Source organism: Musa acuminata, chromosome BXJ1-3, assembly GCF_036884655.1.
Source record: "Musa acuminata AAA Group cultivar baxijiao chromosome BXJ1-3, Cavendish_Baxijiao_AAA, whole genome shotgun sequence".
Lineage (NCBI taxonomy): Eukaryota > Viridiplantae > Streptophyta > Magnoliopsida > Zingiberales > Musaceae > Musa > Musa acuminata.
Genome location: NC_088329.1, coordinates 32843819 through 32867500, shown reverse-complemented (window position 1 = coordinate 32867500; position 23682 = coordinate 32843819). Strand labels below are relative to the sequence as shown.

The 23682-nt window shown below is 35.9% G+C and overlaps 3 protein-coding genes across 5 annotated transcripts; 2 read left to right on the top strand and 1 right to left on the bottom strand.

Annotated features, from left to right (window-relative positions):
- The first annotated feature begins 9424 nt into the window (after window positions 1-9424).
- On the top strand, window positions 9425-10433 carry LOC103978385 (ethylene-responsive transcription factor 2-like). The gene has a single exon (XM_009394164.3). It carries the CDS (start codon window positions 9565-9567, stop codon window positions 10378-10380), a length of 816 nt encoding a protein of 271 aa, XP_009392439.2. The 5' UTR covers window positions 9425-9564; the 3' UTR covers window positions 10381-10433.
- Window positions 10434-10475: 42 nt separating this feature from the next.
- LOC135624943 (pathogenesis-related genes transcriptional activator PTI5-like) lies at window positions 10476-11405 on the bottom strand. The gene has a single exon (XM_065129083.1). The coding sequence runs from the start codon at window positions 11268-11270 to the stop codon at window positions 10719-10721; it is 552 nt and encodes a 183-aa protein (XP_064985155.1). The 5' UTR covers window positions 11271-11405; the 3' UTR covers window positions 10476-10718.
- A 6971-nt stretch (window positions 11406-18376) lies between these two features.
- Window positions 18377-23589, top strand: LOC135624936 (ras-related protein RABA1f-like). Of its 3 annotated transcripts, XM_065129078.1 has the most exons (3): window positions 18377-18732; window positions 22963-23198; window positions 23299-23589. In XM_065129078.1, exons 1-3 carry the CDS (start codon window positions 18515-18517, stop codon window positions 23436-23438), a joined length of 594 nt encoding a protein of 197 aa, XP_064985150.1. In that variant the 5' UTR covers window positions 18377-18514; the 3' UTR covers window positions 23439-23589. The 3 variants fall into 3 exon arrangements, with proteins under 3 accessions (XP_064985150.1, XP_064985145.1, XP_064985138.1); XM_065129073.1 differs by having other exon boundaries at window positions 22981-23561; XM_065129066.1 differs by having other exon boundaries at window positions 22963-23561.
- Window positions 23590-23682: the final 93 nt, after the last annotated feature.

Genomic DNA, 23682 nt, shown 5'->3' with positions numbered 1-23682 from the left:
ACGCTGGTGACCTTGTCGGAGGAGGAATCTGAAAGTGGATGTAGGTCACATTGACCGAACCACTCTAAATTCTGGTTTACTTTTCATTTGTGCAATTTACATTACTACAAACCTTCTTAATCTTCTATTGCACTTTTACGAAAGCTTTCAAGTTCAACTTCTCTCTGAAACATATTGAATCGAAACAATTTTCGTCGGAATCGGTTTTAATCGAAACGAATATTTTTTTGAAATTGTGAAAGTTTTCCACTACACTAATTCACCCCCTCTCTTAGTGCCACTCTTGATCCTAACAATTGGTATCAAAACAAGGTTCACTCTTATTTGGTTTTAAACTCAAGAGAGATGGCATTTGTCGGCAACCTAGAGGGTCATTCAATTACACGCCCGCCCATGTTCAATAGGACGGATTACATATATTGGGAGACTAGAATGAGGATCTTCCTAATTTCAATATATTTCGAATTATGAAATATTATAGAAAATGGATTTCAAAGGTCTTCTCTTCCAATGAACGATTGGAATGAATTGGAGAAGAAGACTTTTGCTTTAAACGCAAAGGTTATGAATGTCTTGTTTTATGCCTTAGATAAAAATGAGTTTAATTGTGTGTCTATTTCTGGAATGACATTTAGTATTTGGCACATACTCGAAGTGACTTATGAAGGTACTAGTAGAGTGAAGGAGTCAAAAATCAATCTTTTAGTGTATACTTATGAGTTGTTTCGAATAAAACCGAGTGAGACCATTGGAGACATATACACCCGATTTACGGATGTCATCAATGGTCTAAAAGGACTTGGTAAAAATTTCTCAGATTTTGAGCTTGTTAATAAAATTTTAAGATCTCATCCAAAGAGTTGGGACCTTAAAGTCACGGTCATTCAAGAGGCCAAAGATTTAAATAACTTTCCTCTCGAAAAACTAATCGAGTCACTAATGACCTGTGAGATGATTTGTAATACTCATAAAGAGCTAGAGAACAACCTTCCAAATAACAGAAAGGATATGGCTCTAAGAACTCAAGAAGACCACTTAAAAGAAAATTCAAGTGATAAAGATTTTGATAAAGACTTGACACTATTAACAAAAAAGGTTCAAAAAATTTATAAAAAATTTTAAAAATAATATAAAAATATAATTGAACCTAAGAAAGAATAAATGATATGTTATGAATGCAAGAAGCCGGGACATTATAAGAGTGAATGTCCCCAATCAAAGAAGAGACAACCAAAGAAGAATAATGCTCTTAAAACAACATGGGACGACTCAAGTTCATCCGAAGAAGAGGAGCTAACCAACACCGAGCAAGTTGCTCACTATACACTAATGGCCATTGGAGATGAGGTAACAAGTTCATTTGATGCAAATTTATCATTTGATGAACTTTTAAATACTTTTCATGATTTATTTGATGAATGCAAGTCAATTAGTAAAAAATATAAATTATTAAAAAAGGAGCATGATTCTCTTGTTAGTGATTATGATAGATTAAAAGTTGAGCACAATTATAGTTTAGCTTCATATACGAAATGTGATGAACTAGAATTACTTCAAAAGGAAAACTTACTACTTAAGAAAACCTTAGAAAAGTTTGAGGTTGGTAGCAAATCCTTGAACATGATCCTTGCCAATAAGGGTCACGTTCATAGAAAAGGCAGAATCGAATTTGTGAGTAGCTCTTACCAAAATCTAACCACCTTTGTTAAAGGCCTTACTGTGCATGTTTTACCCCGAAAGAAATGTAACTTTTATTGTAAATTAGGGCATATAGCTTATCATTGTCCATTTAAGAAATGTAGTCCACACAAATTGATTTGGGTTCCTAAAAGAACCTCAAATGACTCAATGTAATATGATAAGCTATGTAGATCGATTTTTGAGGCACCCAAGGTCAAATGGGTACCTAAAAATTATCCTTTTTTTAGAAATATTTACCATCATAAGCTAGGAGCAAGAGATGGTACTTTGATAGTGGATGCTCAAGGCATATGACCGGAGATCCATCTCAATTCTCTAAGCTCACTAGCATAGACGAAGGGTATATCACCTTCGGAGACAATAACAAGGATAAAATCATTGGCAAAGGAACCATAGGTAACAAATTCACCTTTTTTATTAAAGATGTGTTGTTAGTTAATGGCTTAAAGTATAGCCTTTTGAGCATTAGTCAATTGTGTGATAAAAGATACATCATTAAATTTGAATCTAATGCTTGCATTATTGAAAAACCACACAAAAACACATCTATGATTGCACTAAAACAAAATAATGTATATATTATTGATATTAATGATCTTTGCAATGAAATGTGTTTTTCGATTTTGAATGATGATGTTTGGTTTTGGCATAGGAGATTAGGTCATGCTAGTATAAAACTAATCACTTAAATTTCATCTAAAGAACTTGTAAAAGGAATTCCTCATATCAAGTTCATTAAAGATAATGTGTGTGATGCATGTCAACTAGGAAAACAAATAAAAGGTAGCTTCAAACCTAAGAATCAAATAAGCACCTCTAGACCTTTGCAATTGATCCATATGGACTTGTTCGGACCAATTGCTACATCAAGCCTAGGAGATAGCAAATACATATTTATCATCGTCGATGATTATAGTAGATATACATGGGCTTATTTTTTGGCACACAAAAGTGAATGCTTTAGGTATTTCTCTTAGTTTTGTAAACTTGTTCAAAATGAAAAGGGTTTTATGATTTCATCAATTCGAAGTGATCATGGTGGTGAATTTCAAAACCGTAATTTTCAAGAATTGTATGAATCTAATGGATATAACAACTTTTCTGCTCTAAGAAATCCTCAATAAAATGGAGCAGTAGAAATAAAGAATAAAAACTTACAAAAAATGGCAAGAACCATGTTGAATGAACATAACCTACCCAAATATTTTTGGGCCGAAGCCGTAAACATGGTATGCTATGTCATGAATAAAGTTCTAGTAAGACTCTTACTCACCAAAACTCCTTATGAGTTGTGGAACAACAAAAAAAACCTAATGTTTCTTATTTTAAAGTTTTTGGGTGTAAGTGTTTTATCTTGAATGAAAAAGATGCCTTAGGAAAATTTGATGCTAAATCTGATGAAGGAATTTTTCTTAGCTATTCTTCTATTTCTAAAGCATTTCGTATCTTTAATAAAAAAACCTTAATTATAGAAAAGTCTATTCATGTTATTTTCAATGAAGTTTTCGAAGTTAAGAAAAATGAGTTTGATGATGATCTTAATCTTGATGCTTTGAATTTAAATGAAACCCTTTCTCCATCTAGCAACTTGGATGCATATACTTCTGAAACATCCTTACCCAAAGATTGGAAGTATGTAGATGCTCATCCTAAGGAGCTAATCATAGGAGACACATCTAAAGGGGTTCAAACTCGTTCCTCTCTTAAGAATTTTTATGCAAACGCCACTTTTCTCTCCCAAATTAAATCTAAATTCATTGATGAGGCCATGAAAGATGATTCATGGGTCATCGCAATGCAAGATGAGTTAAATCAATTTGAGAGAAATGAGATATGGAAGCTTGTTCCTAAGCTAAATAACCATTTAGTTATTGGTACTAAATGGGTCTTTAGAAATAAGCACGATGAATTTGGTATCGGGGTTAGAAACAAGGCTAGATTAGTGGCCAAAGGTTTCAACCAAGAAGAAGAGATCGATTATGAAGAGGCCTTCGCTCCTGTGACACGATTAGAAACCATAAGGATACTCATTGCCTATGCTAGTAGTAACAATTTTAAGTTATTTCAAATAGATGTTAAAAGTACTTTTCTTAATGGCTTTATTTTTGAAGAAGTTTATGTTGAACAACCTCCCAGATTTGAGAATGATAATCTCCCTAATCATGTGTTTAAATTGACTAAAGCTCTCTATGGATTGAAACAAGTCCCAAGGGCTTGGTATGAGAAACTTAGCTTATTTCTTATCGAAAATAATTTTTCTAAAGGCAAGATTGATACTACATTATTTATCAAAAATTTTAAAAATAATTTTCTTATTGTTCAAACTTATGTTGATGATATTATTTTCGGTTCTATGAATGAATCTCTATATAAATGTATGAGTCTTGAATTTAAAATGAGTTTGATGGGGGAATTAACTTTCTTTTTAGGCTTACAAATCAAATAATTAAATAATATTATTTTTCTTAGTCAAACAAAATATGCTCTAGAATTGCTAAAAATGTTTAATATGGATAGCTCAAAAGCTATCAACACTTCTATGAGCACCTCTACTAAGTTAGGCATTGATGAAAGTAGAGAAAGCTTTGATCAAAAGCTTATAGGGGTATGATAGGAAGCTTACTCTACCTCACCGCAACTAAACTGGATATCATGTTTAGTGTAGGACTATGTGTTGTGTTTCAATCTAATCCTAAGATATCTCATCTTAAAATAGTTAAGAGAATATTTAGATATCTTAAAGGGACCACAAATCTTGGATTATGGTATCCAAAATCCGAGAACTTTGAGCTAATTGCTTATGCTGCTGTAGATTTTGATGGATATAGATTAGATATAAAAAACATATCCGGAACATGTCAATTTTTAGGACATACACTTGTTTCTTAGTTTTCCAAGAAACAAAACTCGGTTGCACTATCTACAACCGAAACCGAGTACATTGCAGTTAGTGCATGTTGTGCACAAGTTGTGGATGAAAAATACTTTACAGGATTATAAGATTCATCTTAAAAACATTCCCATAAAATGTGATAATACAAGTGTAATATGTTTAAAAAAAAATTCCATTTAATACTCTAGAACTAAACATATTGATATTAGGCATCACTATATATAAGATCATGTCAATAATCATAATGTAAGCTTAGAGTTTATTAATACAAAATATCAATTAGTCAATATTTTTACAAAGCCTTTAAATAAAGAATAACTTGATTTTATTAGAAGAAAATTAGGAATGTTAATTTGTCCGAATGCATGAATTTGTTACATTTCATTTTCGAACTTTCTTGATTCTTTGGATCACTCACTTAAATCTTCTCCTCTTATGATATAAATTTTACATGATAATGTAAATAAGGTTGTGTGCTTCACGACAATAAGATGTTTACTTTAATGTTGGAAATTTCTATGATGTTGTGATCTTTTTAAATGATGAGCATGTTATATACAATGATGCAATATCGTGTTTACTTTGATGCTGAAAATTTCTATGATGTTGTGATCTCTTTAAATGATGAGTATGTTATCATACAATGATGCAATATCGTGTTTACTTTGATGATGTTGTGATCTCTTTAAATGATGAGCATGTTATCATACGATGATGCAATATCATGTTACTTTGATGCTGAAAATTTCTATAATAATTATGATTTCTATTGAATATTGAGAAGTTTTAATCATACATCGGATTCTTAACTTTTGAGTGCTACAAGCACTAATGATATTACCTCATGCAAGTAGTGATGAAAGGCTATGACGAAACATTTTATAAATGCATGAAAGTGTTTATACATATGTTGATGTTTGATACATGGAAGTTATTGATAAATGCATCTCTCACGAATTTCACTCTTATGAATTCAAATGGATATCTTAATCCTTGAAAGATAAATTTTCGTGTGTGATAATGAAAGCATGTTTTAACAAATCCCTTCTGTGTGTGATAATGAAAGCATGTGTATGATAATTTTCGTGGGGATTTGATTTCATATGGATATCTCAATCCTTTTTATGAATCCCTTCTCTTTGTCAAAATGAAAGCATGCTTTAATGAAAACTTATTTATCATTTTCTGACTTGATTTAAATCATTTTATAAATTTAGTTCTTAATGGATTTCCTCCTTACCTTCTTTCCTCCTCTTCGTGCAAAATTGTAATGACAAAGGGGGAGAAGTTGTTAGAATCTATCGCTTTAATGTTGATAATATTTAATGATGAGAACTTTTGAGTGTGAAACTTGCTTGATTTTTTTTACCACACTTGCATTATTGAATTGTTCTCCTTTTTGTTGATGACAAAAGGGGAGAAATAATATCAAAATGTGGTAAATTGATGACAAATGTATGTAATGTATTTCATTATATATACTTGAAATGTTTGCTTGATAAATTTCTTTCATTATGATAAGATATCTAGAACTTAAATTGCTATTTTACAATTGATATCTTGCCATAGAATGATGAATTGCTATCATTATCATTTTTTATATTTGAAATATCATACTTGAAAATGGATGTCATGCCTTTACATCATTTTGAGAAATACTTGGCATCGTATTTTGAAAATGTTAGATCCTGATAGGAATCATGATGTGCATATTGATAAATTTAATGAATTTATCTTATCAGTTTGTTTCTTGAATTCAAAGGCCTGGAATTCAAAAATATCTTTTCTCAAGTATGACATATAAATAGGGGAGTTAAGGTTAACTCCATCATCAATTGATTGTCATCATAAAAAAGGGAGAGATTATTTAATCTCTTTGATGATGAAATCAATTGTAATTTGTTTGATCTAATCTATATATTGAGAAAAGCGTGCAGGATTAACTACGATAGCTAAAGCAGGTGTTATGTTGAAGTCAAGATCGAGATCTTATTGGGAGTTCGAGAGTTCATCGGAAGTCCGAACGTTCGTCGCAAGTTCCGCCAGAACCAACTGAGAAGTCTAGGAGCTTGCCAAAGAAGCTTGTCATAACTCACCAAGAAGATCGTCATAAAGTCCAGGAGCTTGCAGGGAGTCTGTCGGAACATTGCCGAGAGTTCGTTGGAAGTTCGCCGGAAGAGCAATTGACGCACCGGATTAAAAAGCGTTGTAATTATGTCTTAATTATCATAGTTAGAGCATAAATTAAGTTAGGATTGGGAGGTAATCCCACTAACTTAATTAAGGGCCAACTGGGCCCTTAATAGGGCTGAATTGGGCCAAATTGATTAGCCAATTCAACCCCTAAATTCTTGGTCGGTGGTGACACTGCTTGGAAAGTAGTGCCCCCAAGGATATCTAGGCAGTGGTACCACCCAGACTGGGTGGTGGTACCGCTGGCAGTGAATGCTACCAGTGATGGTACCGCTCTTGTCAGGCGGTAGCTGGCCAGTATCATATCAGCGACAGTAGTACCATCACGGTGGTACCGTCGGTACCCCGGATTCCGGGGATATGGCACTTTTTGGCTCCAATTTTGAAGTCATTAGGATCTATAAAAATCCTACCATTTTCTACATGAAAGGGCACGAAAGCATTGGCTTAATCTTGAATTCTTGAGTCATAAAAGTGTTAGGAGTGAGACTTGTAAGGATTATCTCCTAAACCCAGAAAAAGGAGAAAGTATTGTAAAGAGGTGTTCGGTCTTCACCTATTGAAGGAAAGCCTTTAGTGGATGCCGGTGACCTCGTCAGAGGAGAAATCCAAAAGTGGATGTAGGTCACATTGACCGAACCACTCTAAATTCTAATTTGCTTTTCATTTGTATAATTTACATTACTGCAAACCTCCTTAATCTTCTCTGACACTTTTACGAAAGCTTTAAGTTCAACTTCTCTCCGAAAGAGCTTGAATCGAAACCATTTTCATCGGAATCGGTTTTAATCAAAACAAATATTTTTTTAAAATCGTGAAAGTTTTCCACTGCACTAAAATCTTAATCCTAATAGAAGCTGCAGTAATGCTCAAGGAAACTGTAGCGAGAGAAATCTGTGAGAAATCTGCAGCGATTAGGCGTATAGTGGAAGAGCTCCGTCGGCCTTAATGCAGAGGGAAGTGGTAGCAACAGATGCAGCGAAAGTTGTTGCGGCTTGTTACTTGTCTCAATTCCTTCATTCCTAGAGGAAGATCGTTGAAGAAGAACTGCAATCGTTATTGCTGCCATAGGAAGGCAGTGATGGCTGTGCGGCAAGGATGGTGACAGCGGCACTTCTCGCTCGAGCGAGATGCAAGAATGAGGAGAAGAGGTCGCTTGCTGGGGAGTAGTTGCGAGGCTGCATCAACTCTGCTTCTACAGGAAGAGGCAAAGGAAAAGCAACAATAAAGAATGTCATCGGCACAAGGAGAAGAAGAGGGTGTGGCATGGTGGCCCTTGTTCAGCTTCGAAAGAGGCCAACGCAATGATCCTGATGGCGACGCCGGGTGCGGTCACGGTGAGAGCAACGATGGAGGGGGGAGCGACTAAGATAGAGTCACGGTCCACAAGCCGAGATTTGAGAAGCTGCTATGGTTGGGAGGCAGCTGCAATGGATTCCGGCGGGGAAGCTTGATAAAACCTACTAATGAGGAGAAAGATCACTGGTTCCTGGTGATGCTGTAAGCAAATGCACATCGTGTGGTTCAAATTTTGGTGCTTTTAATCGCAGGCATCACTGTAGGAACTGTGGTGAGCGGTTGGGAGGCAGCTGCAGTGGAGTCCTCCCTATGCACGATCCATCTTCAGGTGCAAGTTCCTACCTCAGGCTTTGATAGCATGTTAGAAACAAAAGTATAGAGAAAGAAATTTCGAGCCGCTGGAGTCCTTCCGATCATCTTCGGGTGTAAGTGCGATAGAGAAAGAAATTACTGAATAAGCTTGATTGCATTCACATGTCCCTCGATAAATTATAGGATTTTTCTTAACTGAATAGAAAGAATTCACATGTCCCTCAATAAATTATAAGATTTTCCTCAACAGAATAGAAAGATTTTCTCGTATAATTAAAGAAATCTTATATGTTATTATCAAAACTAACCTAAATATTAAAAGAATCTCGTTAGACATCACAAGATCGATCTACAGATGCACAAGTATCTTCTCAACGACATCAAACTCCTTACACGTATTGGCGCGAATCCAATCGGGTTGATTCAATGATCACTCAATATATAAAGTCTCGTATAATTAAATCACAGGTGTAATTATCCCATCAGCTTTAGCCTATTCCGTTGACCAGCACACAATGATACCCAAGCAGGATTCACCAGATACATTGTATCTACAGCTCATCTCTCGATGCCAGCATCATAATTGAAGTGTTACTCTAGCTTTCATGAGCACACAGCTTTGCCCTTGACCTCAAGATGCAAAGCAATCTCCCATTACATTAATAATACTTCTATATTGGATGTTACTTGCGGCTGATATCCAAGCAAAGGTGTATATATATATAGTTGCTTCAGGAACAGGAGAAAGAGGACTCGGGATTAGCAGCTCATTTGCCATCTCCATAAGGAACTACGGGGAATGTCTTGCCCTCTTAAGACTCCTAAGAAAAGGATCCAACACGAGAATACGTGGATGGATGAACCACAAGCAACTGTTCATCACATACATCCGACACCCACTGTTATGATCTTTCCCGGTACCAAAAGATATCGTGCAGGTGCAGGAAAGCAGGAGCGATGATTCAGGAAGAAGTGATCTGAAACCTTCATGCAGCAGCACCTGTCGATTGGCCTGCAACTTAAGAATGATCAGGAGTTGTAACAAGTCAACGATCCACCAGTCTGCCTAGCATGATCATGATGTGGTATACATGTCAGCAAAATCCTTGGAGAGCACTTCAAGTTTCCTTGCATCAATCGAACAATGAGCTGTGTGGTCGCTGGCAATGCTATATAGGCTTCTCTGCGATTCAACTTCACAGCTTCTCTTCAATCCGAAACGTCTTCTGAGCTCCACAACCCTCATGGAGAAGAAGTCTGAATCAAACCAGATGCTGCTCGAGAACGTATGGGCCAGCTTCATCAATGGCAGTCACCGACCAGCCATTGGATCCGCGACCTGGGAAGATCTACCCAACCTGGAGAGCAGGAACGAGAACCTGGCGCTCATCCAAAGACTTCCAAGCCTTGGGAGATGGATCTCCATGGGGGCTGAGACGTGGGAGGAGCTGCTTGATGGAACTTGCAGCGTCTCAAACTGCAGCCCAACTCCTGCTACCGAATCAGCCCGCAGTACGAGGCCGACAGCTGCCGGAGCGGAAAGGGAGACGACCAGGCATTATAGGGGCGTGAGGAGGCGGCCATGGGGGAAGTTTGCAGCAGAAATCAGGGACATATCCAGGAAAGGAGCTCGGGTTTGGCTGGGGACGTTCAACACTGCAGAGGAAGCCGCCATAGCGTATGACAGAGCTGCGTTGAGGATGAGAGGGCCCCGAGCTCACCTGAACTTTCCACTGGAGACGGCCATCAGGAGCTCCAAAAGCACTCGCTATGAGCAGCCGTCAACCTGCGCGCTGTGCGACGAGGCATGCTCTGTTTACGGCTGCACCGCAGCAATTCATGAGCGAGCGGATTTGGACGAGGAGCGACCGGCATGTAGAAGAGAAAGGAGCATCGAGGGGATGATCAACAACCGAAGAGATGTGGTGGAGTTGCAAGACCTTGGCACTGACTACTTGGAAAGCTTGTTGTCTCAAGAGTAATGGGGACAGTGAAAATTTGGAGAAATCAATGCTAAATGTTTCTTTGTTTTCCATGTATGCATGTCTATGAACAGCTTGAATTGAGCCCAAAGAGAGCACAGCAAACACAAAAGCTTTTCTCAGTCCATCGGTTTCATCCATCTCTTTTGCTTTGTCCAGATTGCATACGTATTACAATATCAGATATTGAGCGTAGTCTTTAATAAAAAGGGAAACAGAGTAAATGAATTGATGAATCGCCTCAACAGGTTGACAGAGGACTTCGTCTATGATCAATTTTGAGCATCTATTGCATCCGATTCCAAGTTTACTCACATCAAGCTTCATGAATCACCACGTCAGAGTTGCCTGTTGAGAACACTCTTTGTACTCTCACCTGCTTTGGAGGCTTCCAGCAAGCCTGCCGAGTGGTCCGGCCTCGGGTTCTGAGGCTCCACCGTGCTGGGAACGGCATCGGAACCGCCCTGCGCAATTCTTTGCCTGCCAACCGCCGGCGCTCCGCTTGCGAGCGCGATGGCTAGTGGGAAGTTGAGGAGCGCCTTGGAACCGCGCATCCGGAACGCCGCTCGGTCGTAGGCTATGGCCGCCGCCTCGGCCGTGTCGAAGGTACCGAGCCAGAGCCGGGCGCCGTGCCGGGACGAGTCGCGGATCTCCGCCGCGAACTTGCCCCACGGCCGCCGCCGTACCCCTCGGTACTTCCCGGCGCGCCTGCGGGCGGGGCCTGAACCCGAGTCGTCCGAGGTGGAGGATGAGGAGGGCAGCGGCGGCGGCGGCGGGGGCCCGGCCGACGCCTCGCGGAGGACCTCGAACAGGACCACGTCCTGGGAGTCGTTCTCGTTGAAGGGTAGCTGCGTCCGAGTGCAGTCTTCATCTCCGGCCATGATTATCATCAACGTCCGGTTCTGCTACTTCGATGGCAATTATAAACGTGCGCTCGGAAACCCCGTAGATTCAAGGATAAGGTGGTGGAAAGGGAAGGTGGGAAGAAGAAGAAGAAGAAGAAACCGGAGGTGGCCTTGTAACTCACCAGCGACCTTTTGCTTTGTCGCCATTCGCCAGCATTGATTGCTTTGGAAACCATGGGAATAATCCCCAGTTCCGCAGAAAAAGAGGAGGAGAGACGTGTTGGAATCGCTCGTCCGAGTGCGGAGGACGTCGTCATCGTTATTACTGGTCTACGTGTTATCGGGTCGGACCCGTCTATAACTCAGCCCCGGTTAGATTACTGTGGAGATAAGCGCTCCAAATGGTGACATGTAGGACCCTCTGGTTCCCACCTGTCTCCCGCACGAGTCAGCGGAAGGACGGAAAGGTCAATGACGTCTCGGTCAAAGCGAAGACCCACGTGTACGTTGACCTATCCGACTTCGAACACTTGGATTACTTGTCCCGTCGATTACGGAACTCCCATCTACGGCTTCTTTGGAAGATACATTTGTCGACAAGCCGTCGCAGCCTGCATCTTTCTTCCTACTACACGTACGGAATTGCTGCTGAATATGATAATTTTTAATAAAAATTTAACTATTACTTAATAAAAAAAATATTTATCATTTAAAATATTAATTATAATCCTCTATCAAAATAATGTCATTCTTCTAATCGTATATCCTCAAGGTGGTTCTTAAAAAATATCATTAGGACGAGATAAACCAGACATCCTCGTTTGAAAATCTATCAATTTTTTTTTTATATTTTTTAAGTAAAAAATATTTTATCTATGCTTATCCCATAATCATATGGATAAAAATAAATTATTTCTACACTCATCTCTATCGCATTAGGGAAAGATCCTCATATATATTTGACACAAGGATATAAAAAAATTTAATTATGATAATTAAATATATAATTATTTCAAAAAAGAATTGATGTTGGATTGTCGATATGGGAACTTTTTTAAGCTTATTAACTCAAATCAAAATTTTATACAAGTGAATACTATTAATTAATTGAATATCAACTCATGAAACATTAATGAGCTATTAATTTTGAAGTAATTTAATAGCAAGTATATCAAGAGTATTTTTTTTACTGCATGGAGGACGAGTAGATCAATGATTAGCTCTAGCAATTAAAGTGATGTCCTCTTCTCCTTTCTCTTGGTTGGTGTTCTCCCCCTCTTCACCTCTCTGTGTTTTATCAAAGTATTTCGATTTTTTTTATCATATCTCCTCGACTCTATAACGATTATCATGGGTTTTTGTTCTTGCTTTAAAGTTATTTTTCTTAACACACAATTGGGGATCTCTTCTTAATTATTCACTTGAACACATCAAATCTTCGGTGTAGGATTTCATACCTTTTTGATAATGATAAACAATAATTTTATAGAAAATCTTAGAATTCTTACTTGATCGATAAGTTCCTTCACTGGTCACCTCCTCTACAAGTTTTACAAAATATTCTTCCTAAGACTTGGTCTCTCTCCTATTGTGTTTTAATTTTAAACATAAAAGTTATTTTTTTTTATAAATTATCATGAATAGTTGTTAGAATCTTATGAGAGATGTGCTTCAACTTACCACTTAGTGACTTAATTTTCAATTAAATATGACAAGAATCAATACTATCTCTATTTAGATTCACCTCTCAAGACTCTTTACAAAATATTAGAATGAAAAATATTTTTTTAAATAACCTCTCTCCTTGGTTGTCCACTTAAAATCGATTCTTGTCTCTCAAATTTAAGAGAGGTCAATATATTTAAATCTAGGTCAAAATCAATATTACTCATCCCTTGAAACATGACATTGGATCGATAAACCTGTATCTTTGAAGTCGTTGCTTATAAAATTTTAACACCTCACCCCATCACCCCCCCTCTCCCCCAACTATTATCGTTAGTGGTGGGTGACTTGGTCATAAAATTGATCAATGTCCTAATAGCTCTAAAGATCCCTTTGTCCAATCCTCTACTTCCTTCCTTATATAAGCTCAATCCTTTTTTATTGAGTCTTAACCAAGTTCAATAATTGAAAAGGACTCTCGGGATCTAATATTTGATTATAGTTCAACATTATCCATCCCAATATAAAATAATAGTAATGATATCGATGTTAGAGACTATGGTAAAATTATTTGATGATTTAACATGAGCAGAAAAACACATGAGGGAGTCTATGATAATTTCTCACTAAAACACCTCTTTCGTCTCAATCCACATGTCTTTTTTTATGACACCACCTGTCTTTTTCCTGTTATAATAGTTTCATCTTTAAACATGCTTTTGGCTCATTCCGTATTGAAAACTAGGCCTTCTCTACAATGGTATCCTTTTGTGGATGACAAATATGATAGATCACATGGCTTCCTCTATTCATATGATTATGATCAAAAAATTTATATCAAATTCGGGTCTAAAAATTTTTTCTTCTATATCCGCTTCGAATTGAGAATCCAATAATTTAATGGATTCATATCATTCTTTACGACCTATAATTTTTTCTTTCATTAATCACTGAGATCCTATCAAGAGAATATGATAACTTAATGGATTCATATCATTCTTTATAACGAACTTCTTCTATCCTTAATCGCTAAGATCCTATCGAGATTAATATATAGGTTGGCCATAACCGATTAGCTGTTATTTTTGTCTTTACAAAATTTACTGTTAGAGACATGCTAAAACTCTTGAAACCAAAAGAATAGCCGGTGCTCTTTGTTATTCCACGAATCCTCTTATTAACCTAGTTCATGATCATGATATTTCTATAACATATTTATATTCTTTTCAAAGGTATATATTTGGCTTCCAAGATATACCCATTTTGATTTGAAACCATTAGTAAAATAAATCTTAAAATATCTTACTATATTTCTGAAATAAATCTTTTATATGCTAATAATGGAATAAACTCCTCGAGTTTCTTTGTAGAAGACAAGAACCTTTTTTTTATTACTATTATAGGAAATTCATGCTGATGCAAAACAATCTGTGAGAGCTATTAAAAGTTTTAGCAAGAAAGACTTTCAATCAGTTGAAGGAGCTTCCGGTAGAACTATTCTTGCTTTGTCCTCTAATATTTGGATGATATCCAAACAATCTTAATTTATTTATTCAATAGTTTAATTTTAGAATGATAAACGTTGGCTTTTAACTGGTGTTTTTGCTAATACCTCTATTTTTTATCACAACAAGCTATGGGATAATTTTTTTGCTTTTAAGTCTTCCTGACATGACATAGATAGGTGGAGGATTATGGGAGACTTTAATTGTATTTTGTATTCAAAGGATAAAATAGGAGGAAGATAATTTTCTATTAATGCTTCATCTCATGCTTGTAGTGATTTTATCAAAAAAATTATAATCTTATTGATTTATATTTTTGTGGATCGAATTATATTCGGTGTAATAATAGAAGAGGTCATGCTACAATCTATTTTAGATTAGATAGAATTTTTTAAGATGATTTATAAATTAACTCTTATGGAAATTCTTGTGTTTACTATCTTCCTGGAATTTGTTCTGATCAAGCTCCACTTAAAATGAATTTAATGTGTTTCAATTTTAATAGAAGTAAGCTATTTATATTTCAAAATTTTTGAACTTACTATAATCAAACCAAAGATTTGATTTCTTCTGTTTGGAATACTCCACCTAATACTAATGAACCCCATTTTGCTTTTAACTATAATCTTTATAAGGTTTATAGAGTTTTTTAATTGAAATAAAAATAATTTAGCTATGCTTGAAACTAATTTAGATACCATTCAAAAAAAGTTTCAATTATAATAGAAGTGAGCTATTTATATTTCAAAATTTTTGAACTCATTATACTAAAACTAGAGATTTGATTTCTTCTATTTGGAATGCTCCTACTAATTCTAATGAATCCCTTTTTACTTTTTTTACCCTAATCTTTATAAGGCTTATAGAGTTTTTTCTTACTGAAATAAGAATAATTTAGCTATGCTTGAAACTAAATTAGATACTATTAAAAAATATATATATATATATATATTATTGATCTTGAATCTAAGCTGGATAATGCTATTCATTTTAATTCTATTCTCTTACAGCTTTCCTCTCTTTATAACTATCAAATGACCTTTATTAAATAATTAAAATCTCAAATGGTAGGCTAAGGCTAAATATCATTGGATTAATGATGGTGACAAAAATATTTAATACTTTCATAATTTGGTTGTGTAACACAAATATAAAAATTTTATATGAAGAATTTATGATAATAATAACAATCTTATTCAAGACACCACCCTAATTTTGCACCCTTTTTTTTTTTTCTAAACACTATTTTGATCTCTAGAATAATACTATTAATAAATATTTTAATAATCATGCTTGGCCTATTACTCCTCAAATCTCTAATGGTCATACAGATTCTTTAATATCTAGTTTCAGTATTAATGAGATTTATAAAGTTGTTATCTCTGTGGGCATGGGCAAGAGTAAATCTTATTAAAATACTCTCTCTCTCTCTCTCTCTCTCTCTCTTCTTATTTTCTCATAAATTTTCAATCCTTCTATAATCATGCTTTTATTACTTTTCTGATCTATTAGTTTGGCTAATGTTAATTAAAAAATTATGACCAAAGTTTTAGTCAATCGTTTAAAAACTTTTCTTAATACCCTAATTAATAGTGAATATTCTATCTTAATTCGTAAGCATAATATTTATGATAATATTCTAATTGTAATTAAGAAGCTGCTCATTGTATGTATTCTTCTAAGGACATAGATTCTACAGTAATAATTAGGTTAGATCTTGAGAAAGCTTTTTGATATGCATAAAGCATATTGGGATGTTGTCTTTAGAACTCTTTCTCTTAAGCATTTCTATCCTAAATACATGCCTAGATTCAAGCTTGTGTTTAATCTCCTTATTTTTCTTGCCTTATTAATGAAAAAAATTTCTCTATTTTTCTCAATAAATATGGTGTTAGACCAGCAGATCCATTATCCTTTTATATATTTTGTTTGCTCAGCTTTTAACTCAATAAAAGCCTTACCTTCCCTTAGCTTCACTCATAATACAAATGGACTACATCTTATTAGCGGCAAAACCACCACTTCTCCTACTCATCTCGATGACCTTAATATTCATGACATTACAAGTTTTAAATATATATTTTAGATATCTAAACAATCATGGTAGTTAATGGTTTATTATTATTTATACTAAATATGATTATATAAGCACTTGAAATATTCTTAAATGTCATCGTTCTACTTAGAGCTAAAAATTATTTACTCAATCCTTTCTTGCTTTAAGAGAAGGATTATTTAAATAAATAAAAAATTATGCTACTATGGATCCATAGATTTATAATATATCATTACATTACAAATCAATTTTGATTCGTAATGCCTTAAATGCGTACATTACATTATTATATATTACATTGGGTACTATGTTAGAATTGCTTGGTCTGAAGATGTGTAATAATACTCTTCAGCTATAATGGCAAAAATACCTATAGGCTACTATAAACGTAATACTGAGTCTTTCAGGGTGATAGAGATCACTGTGGAAGATGCTGTGCAGCAAGTCTAATGTATCTCAAGAATAAATCCCCACTGCGATGCGAGACAAAGGCAACAATAGTTTCGATCAATAATAGTTTCACACAACTTCAAGTTTAGACGGGCTCATCAATCTTCTTAAGAAGACCTGCTAAACTCTAAATCGACAGTGCCTATGGCTTGTAAAACATCAAATAGCTTGATAGCTTCTGCTACGATCTTGTATTGTTTTAGAGAAGGTGATTTGAGAGCACATTAGGTTTGTCTGGATGGATGGATGGATGGATGGATCTAAAATGATTTATCTAAGTCTTTTGGTAGAGTAGTGAAATCTTAGTAGATTTTTTTTTCTAAACAAAAGAAAAAGTAATAATAGAGATAGATCATGGAAGCTTTCAGATGTTGCAGATCAAATTTGATTCTTAAGATCAACATACAATGGATAACGCTGCACTCCAAGTAGCAGTACTACTCTTTTCCTAAGATACATACTACTGTATCAAGTATCTTATAATTATATCTAATTATTATTGTCTTTTTAAGTGTGACAGACTTGGGCCAAAATTATCGAAATTAACCTAAAAAAGTCATATTAAATGTGTTTAGTTTTTTAAACTAATCCTACTTCTAATAAAATCAGATCTATTCTAATTTTTCATAATACTTCAAATATTAGATTCAATCCGATATCATTAATTATTACAATAGGATTTTATGAGATAATTGACCTATTGACTTCATTAAAATAAATCACTAATCTAAAATACTTAAGCTCTAGTTGACCATAATATCTTTATAATCAATTTTAGGCATACCTCAGTGACACTAAACAACAGTTTTATATTAGTTTTCTTTGAGAAAAAAAAGGTAATAAATACTTCATCTTGGCTTTTTTAATATATATTTATTTTTTGATAAAAATGATTATATATGTATATATATGGTTGGATACTTTTGAATATAATGGATCTTGTCAACTATTTCGATCAAATTCTACTTAGAATGAGCAAAACAAAAGGTGTCACGGTCAAATTATGAAGGCAGTTTGGTAATAGCAAAATTTGTGCATGTGATTAACAAAAAAAAATTAACGAAAATTTTCCTCCATATATATGTATATATATATATATATATATATATGTATATATATATATGTATATGTATATATATATATGTATATGTATATATATATATGTATATGTATATATATATATGTATATGTATATATATATATGTATATATATATATATGTATATATATATATATATTATTACAAAAATATTATTTCTTTTTCGAAGCAGAAATTATATAATAATAGAAAATGGTCAGAAATAGAAGGGATGATGACGTCGTTCCCCTCGTCATCCTTCTTTTAAAGGGCAGCAGTAACTGCTTGTCTTTAATTAATTACATCGTTAATAACAAACATAATCGTTAGCAAACAAAATAATTCTAATAAAAGATTTAATATTAAGTACAAAAAGAAGAGAAACCGTCTCCCCCGAAACGTTTCATTTCCCCTGCGACAACCCATTCCCACTTCCTCCGAGTCGAAGGAGAGCGACGGCGTTGGAGAGGCACGCTGAGCCAGACGGAGCGCGGATCTGATCGCCGGATAGAAGCGGCGGTGGCGGAGGCTGAGGAATGGCGTACAGGTCCGACGACGACTATGACTACCTCTTCAAGGTGGTGCTCATCGGCGACTCTGGCGTCGGGAAGTCTAACCTCCTCTCTCGGTTCACCCGCAACGAGTTCAGCCTCGAGTCCAAGTCCACCATCGGCGTCGAGTTCGCCACCCGCAGCATCCGCGTCGAGGAGAAGGTCGTTAAGGCCCAGATTTGGGATACCGCCGGCCAAGAAAGGTTCGATTCGCTATACCATCGCATCTGATCCGATCTCCCCCCATCGGAGGGAGTCGGTTTCTTATTATGCTCCTTTCTTCGATTATCCTTGATCTTTTGGCCGGTTTCGGATGCTTGGATGTCGGATCGGGCTTGGGGTGCAGTCGTTCTCCCAGTATCTCGTGCCCGCTAGTTTCGATTCCGTAAAGAGATTAGGGTTCCCGTGGATGGGTTCTAGTTGATGTGAATGATGCACTCCTTATTAGATTATTCCATGCCAAAGCTCCTGATCTGTTATCGATGGGGATTTTGGAAGTTTCTGCAATCATGAGAACTGGATACTACGGACAGACATCTTGTCTTATGTGGCCCGCTTGTCGGATGATAGAACTTCTCTCCGCTCTGTCGGAGCTGAGGCTTTGGATTTCTATTGCGATCAAGCCGTGCATTCCTCACCTTATATGGTGGATGGATGGATGATGTCTATCCATGGTCTCTGTAGTCTTAAATGGGTTTAGATTGATCCGTGTGCACTACCTGCCTACGTTTTGAACTCTGCGGCCTAAGGTGGTGCAAGGTCCGGTCCCCATTTTGAAAAGAAGTAATTCTAGTCCAAGGTCTCCTCGTCATTCCTATTACTGCTAATTCAGTCGTGAAGAATTTGTAATATAAACAAACATATAGTGATCTTGTGTGTAGATAATCATTCTAGATAGGTCAAAACTAAATTTCCTAAGGAGCACCTTCGAGTGTCCTCCATGTAGGAGTTTTCTTGATCATATGCATTTAATCACAGTATTGTTCTTCCTTGTAATATGACTTCAGTGTTGCTGATTTCTTCACTTGTGTAAATGCAAAAATGGGTGCAAGCTTGGAATCTCAACATTAATCTTTATAGCATCATAACCTTTTAGAGGACAACTGATGGCAAACAGTATCTTCCTTAACTGGTTACTTTGTCTTCACATGCTTCTGGGCATTGTATGAAGTTTTTTTTGTTCCTCATAGTGATCTAAAATAAGATTGTCTTTGACTATTGCTATTGGTCGACTTTCAATATTTATATGTGAATTCTAGTTCTTTCTACTGTGTTACATAGAAGTCAATGGTGATTGATATTGCCCCCTCCGATCCCCATTATGTTAAGTTCCAGATTCAAGATATAGTGAACAGTTGGATGTTCCTACTGCATCACCTCACCTGGGAAAACAGTTTTCCATGTCTGAATTGGACATCATGGACCATCTTCTTTCTGTTTTATTCTCATTGATAATCATGTGTTTGTTGACATCATAGAGAGCATTACTTTATTAGATTCAGATCTTTGAGGAACCTAGGTGTCGGTATAAAAGTTGACTCTTACTTTGTAATTCAGGGGAAACGATACAAATAAGAGAGCAAACATAATAGGTATGTTATCAAAATTAAAGATTCATATCCTATTACCTAAAGTTTTTCATGTTTTTGGTCGTTCCTGAATTTCTTCCAAGGACTATACACATATGAGAACCTTAGTTTTCTTTTATAGTGAAAAAGTTTTCCATGATCACAAGCATGGCACTGTATATTTCAGTCTGTTAAAATAGTTTATTTTGATGCTGATGTCAGGTACCAAATGATAATCTGTTACCATGAATCTATACTAAAAATACCAATGCTTATCATGGTGTCCTTTGCATCTAGTCATTCTAGAATCTTTGATAATGATTGATGCAGTGTTGATGCTAGAAGTTAGAATGCTGCTTACCTATGGAAGAATTTTGTTTGCTTTAGTCTGTGCGTTAGGTTTCCATTTGCTCTTTAAGCAAATGAATGTTATGAAAATTGCCCATGAATGTCAACATCCAAAATAGGGTGGTCACAAAACATCTGGTTAGGGATAACTTGATTCGACTTACTATGTTAGAAGAACCAGATATCTTGGCATGCACTGCCTGATGATTTTGTTCAATTTATTAAATTTTACTAGTGTGGAAACATATGTTCAACCTGATCTGATGTATCGACGGATCAAGATTTCTTCATTCGGGTCTTGCTGTTAAGTCCAATGGGTCATATTGAGTGTCATGGGCTCAGATCGACCCAATGGATCTGATGAAGATTGATAAGTGGTACCTACTTGAATTCAACTGTCCTCCATCCGAGAGCTTTTTATGGTCATATGCATCTAATCACAATATTGTTCTTTCTTGCATTATAACTTCAGTTCTCTGATTGCATCCTTTTGTAAATGCAAAAATTGGTGCAAGCTTTGGACTTTCACCATTAATCTCCATAGTTTTATAAACTTAGAAAATAAATGATGGCAAATGATATCTTCATTAACTGGCTACTTGGTCTTCACATGTTTGGTTTTGGACCACTCTCAATATTTCTAATGTGAATTCCAGTTCTTTCTACCATGTAACATAGAACTCTATGGTAATTCAAATCGCTTTCTTCCGTCCCCAATGTATTAAGTTCCAGTTTGAATATAATGCTTATGCAGTTGGATGATCCTAATGCATCACCTCACCTGGGAAAACAGTTTTCGATGTCTGAATTGGACATCTCTTGCTTATAATTATTTGTTGATTGATATCATGGAGGGTTTTATCTTATTAGATTCAGATTTATGAAGAGGAAACTAGGTATCGGTGTACTTGTAACTTAAAGGTCCAAAGAAGTTTTCTTTTATAGTGAAAAAGGTGTCCATGATCACAAACATGCCACTGGATTTTCAATCTGTTTAATTAGTTTATGGGTGATGCTGAACAATCATGGGGATTACAAATTGAAGTTGTTAGGTATCAAATGAAGATCTGTTACCATGAACCTTTACTAAAAATGCCAATGCTTATTACGGTGTACTTGTGTCTAGGCATCTAGATTCCATTACGCTGACTGATGCAGTACTGATGCTAGAAGTCAGAATGACTGTGTACCTATATAAGAATTTTGATTGTTTTAATTTGGGCAATAGGTTTTCTTTTGCTATTTAATCAAACGTGTGTTAGGAAAATTGCCTGTGAATATCGCTGTCCAAATTTGGGTGGTCATCGTGTCAGGTTAGATTGAGTTAGATATATTACAATTGCAGCAATATTTACCCTTAGGGATAATGCAAATTCGACCTACTATCTCAGGAGGTTAAGATAGCTTGGCGTGCACCCTTCCTGTCTGCCTAATGCTTTTGTCCAATTTTAAGAACCTTAATAGTATGGGAACATGTGTCCAACCTGATCTGATCCATCAATGGATTGAGATTTCTTGAGAAACCAGTGGACCATGTTGAAGTGGCTTGCGTCACATTGACCCAATGGAGCTGGTGAAGATTGTCCATCTCCTGTTTTAAACGATTAGAGGCTGTTGTCTTTCTATGGAGGTGTTGACACTAGAAGAGAAATTGGTTTTCGGACATTGTTGTATTGGGTAGCAAGTAACATGTTGCATATGTGGCATCTATGCTTATGCAGTATGAACTTTGTTCTTCCACCATTGCCTCTGGAAGATTTTTTGCTTTTGTTGAGCAAGTAATAGTCAAAATGATCCTTCTGGATAAACCCCAAGTATCATAAAGCCTTGTGGATTGCGAAATTTCTTATCTAGCATAAAGCTTGGTGGAAATGGGGTTGGATGTATCCCCCCACCCTGATTCAGACTTGGACTGGTTCTGGCTATAGAACGAAGATGTGGATCAGTTCTGCACTTTGTTAGTAACAATGTTTGGCTTGCATATAGGCCAATTAACAAATATAAGTTGTGTCCTAATATCATATATTTGTTTAGCTACCCTCTATAGTGTGGTCTAGAGCCATAGATAATATGGTAGTTTTTTATGCTCTTTTCTCTTGGACTTTTATGATCTTGTGTGTGTGTGTGTGTATAAGAGAGAGAGTAGCAGTAATTTTGGTGTTTTTTTTAGTACATCAACCCTTTTCTGATTAGTTAGGTAAAATTATTAAGATGATGTTTTAATTAATATAAATTTCATCAAGTAATTGAATTGTATTTTGTTTGATTTAGTTTATTATTTCCATTTGTTATTTTGATTATACTGTTACTACTGAGCACATCTTTATACAAATAAATAAATATACCTTGTTTCATTCTTCAACGTGAATTGCTTACTGCAATCACAAACCCCAGCTACCTTTTGGGGCATTGTCTAACTCTTGGACATTCTAGAACAGCATTGCTATTGTTCCTACTTTCTAGTAAGTTTTGTAAAATATTAAAGCATGATAACTTTTTTTTAAATTTTAAAAAAAGACAAACACTTTCTGATAGATACCGAGCAATCACTAGTGCTTATTATCGAGGAGCAGTCGGTGCCCTTCTGGTCTATGATGTTACTCGGCATACGACATTTGAGAATGTGGAGAGATGGATGAAGGAGCTAAGGGATCACACTGATTCCAGTATTGTGATTATGCTTGTCGGCAACAAAGCGGATTTGCGCCATCTCAGGGCTGTCACGGTGGAGGACGCAAAGGCTTTTGCCGAGAGTGAGAACTCCTTCTTTATGGAGACATCTGCTCTAGAATCAACCAACGTGGACAATGCCTTCACAGAAGTACTCACCCAGATATATCGTGTGACAAGCAGGAAGGCGCTCGATACTGGTGATGATCCTGCAACGTTACCAAAGGGTCAAACCATCAACATCGGCACCCATGATGATGTATCTGCTGTTAAGAAAGCTGGTTGCTGTTCAGCGTAACTCAGATGTGGAGCAAAATATTTGATTTCTTCTCTCGCACCTGAGATTTGGTATAGCACAACTGGAGACAGTTTCTTTGGTCAGAGTGTTTCAGAGAGTGGGTGCAGATGGCTCGATCAGGGTTTGAGTCTGCACTTCCTTTCTATCTTGAACCGGACAACAAAAAAAACCCAACTTACAACCCTGTATCGTTGTTATCTTTATTTAAGTTTACGTTGCACTGATTATTATTTTTCTAGTAAATATTGTACCAAACAAAAAGTATCACA

Bases quoted from the DNA above. Each gene is read 5' to 3' on its own strand.
- LOC103978385 (XM_009394164.3), top strand. From the start codon at position 9,565: ATGCTATATAGGCTTCTCTGCGATTCAACTTCACAGCTTCTCTTCAAT.
- LOC135624943 (XM_065129083.1), bottom strand. From the start codon at position 11,270: ATGATAATCATGGCCGGAGATGAAGACTGCACTCGGACGCAGCTACCC.
- LOC135624936 (XM_065129066.1), top strand. From the start codon at position 18,515: ATGGCGTACAGGTCCGACGACGACTATGACTACCTCTTCAAGGTGGTG. The intron at 18,733-22,962 runs GTTCGATTCGCT...TTTTAAAAAAAG, and splicing joins GATACCGCCGGCCAAGAAAG to ACAAACACTTTCTGATAGAT.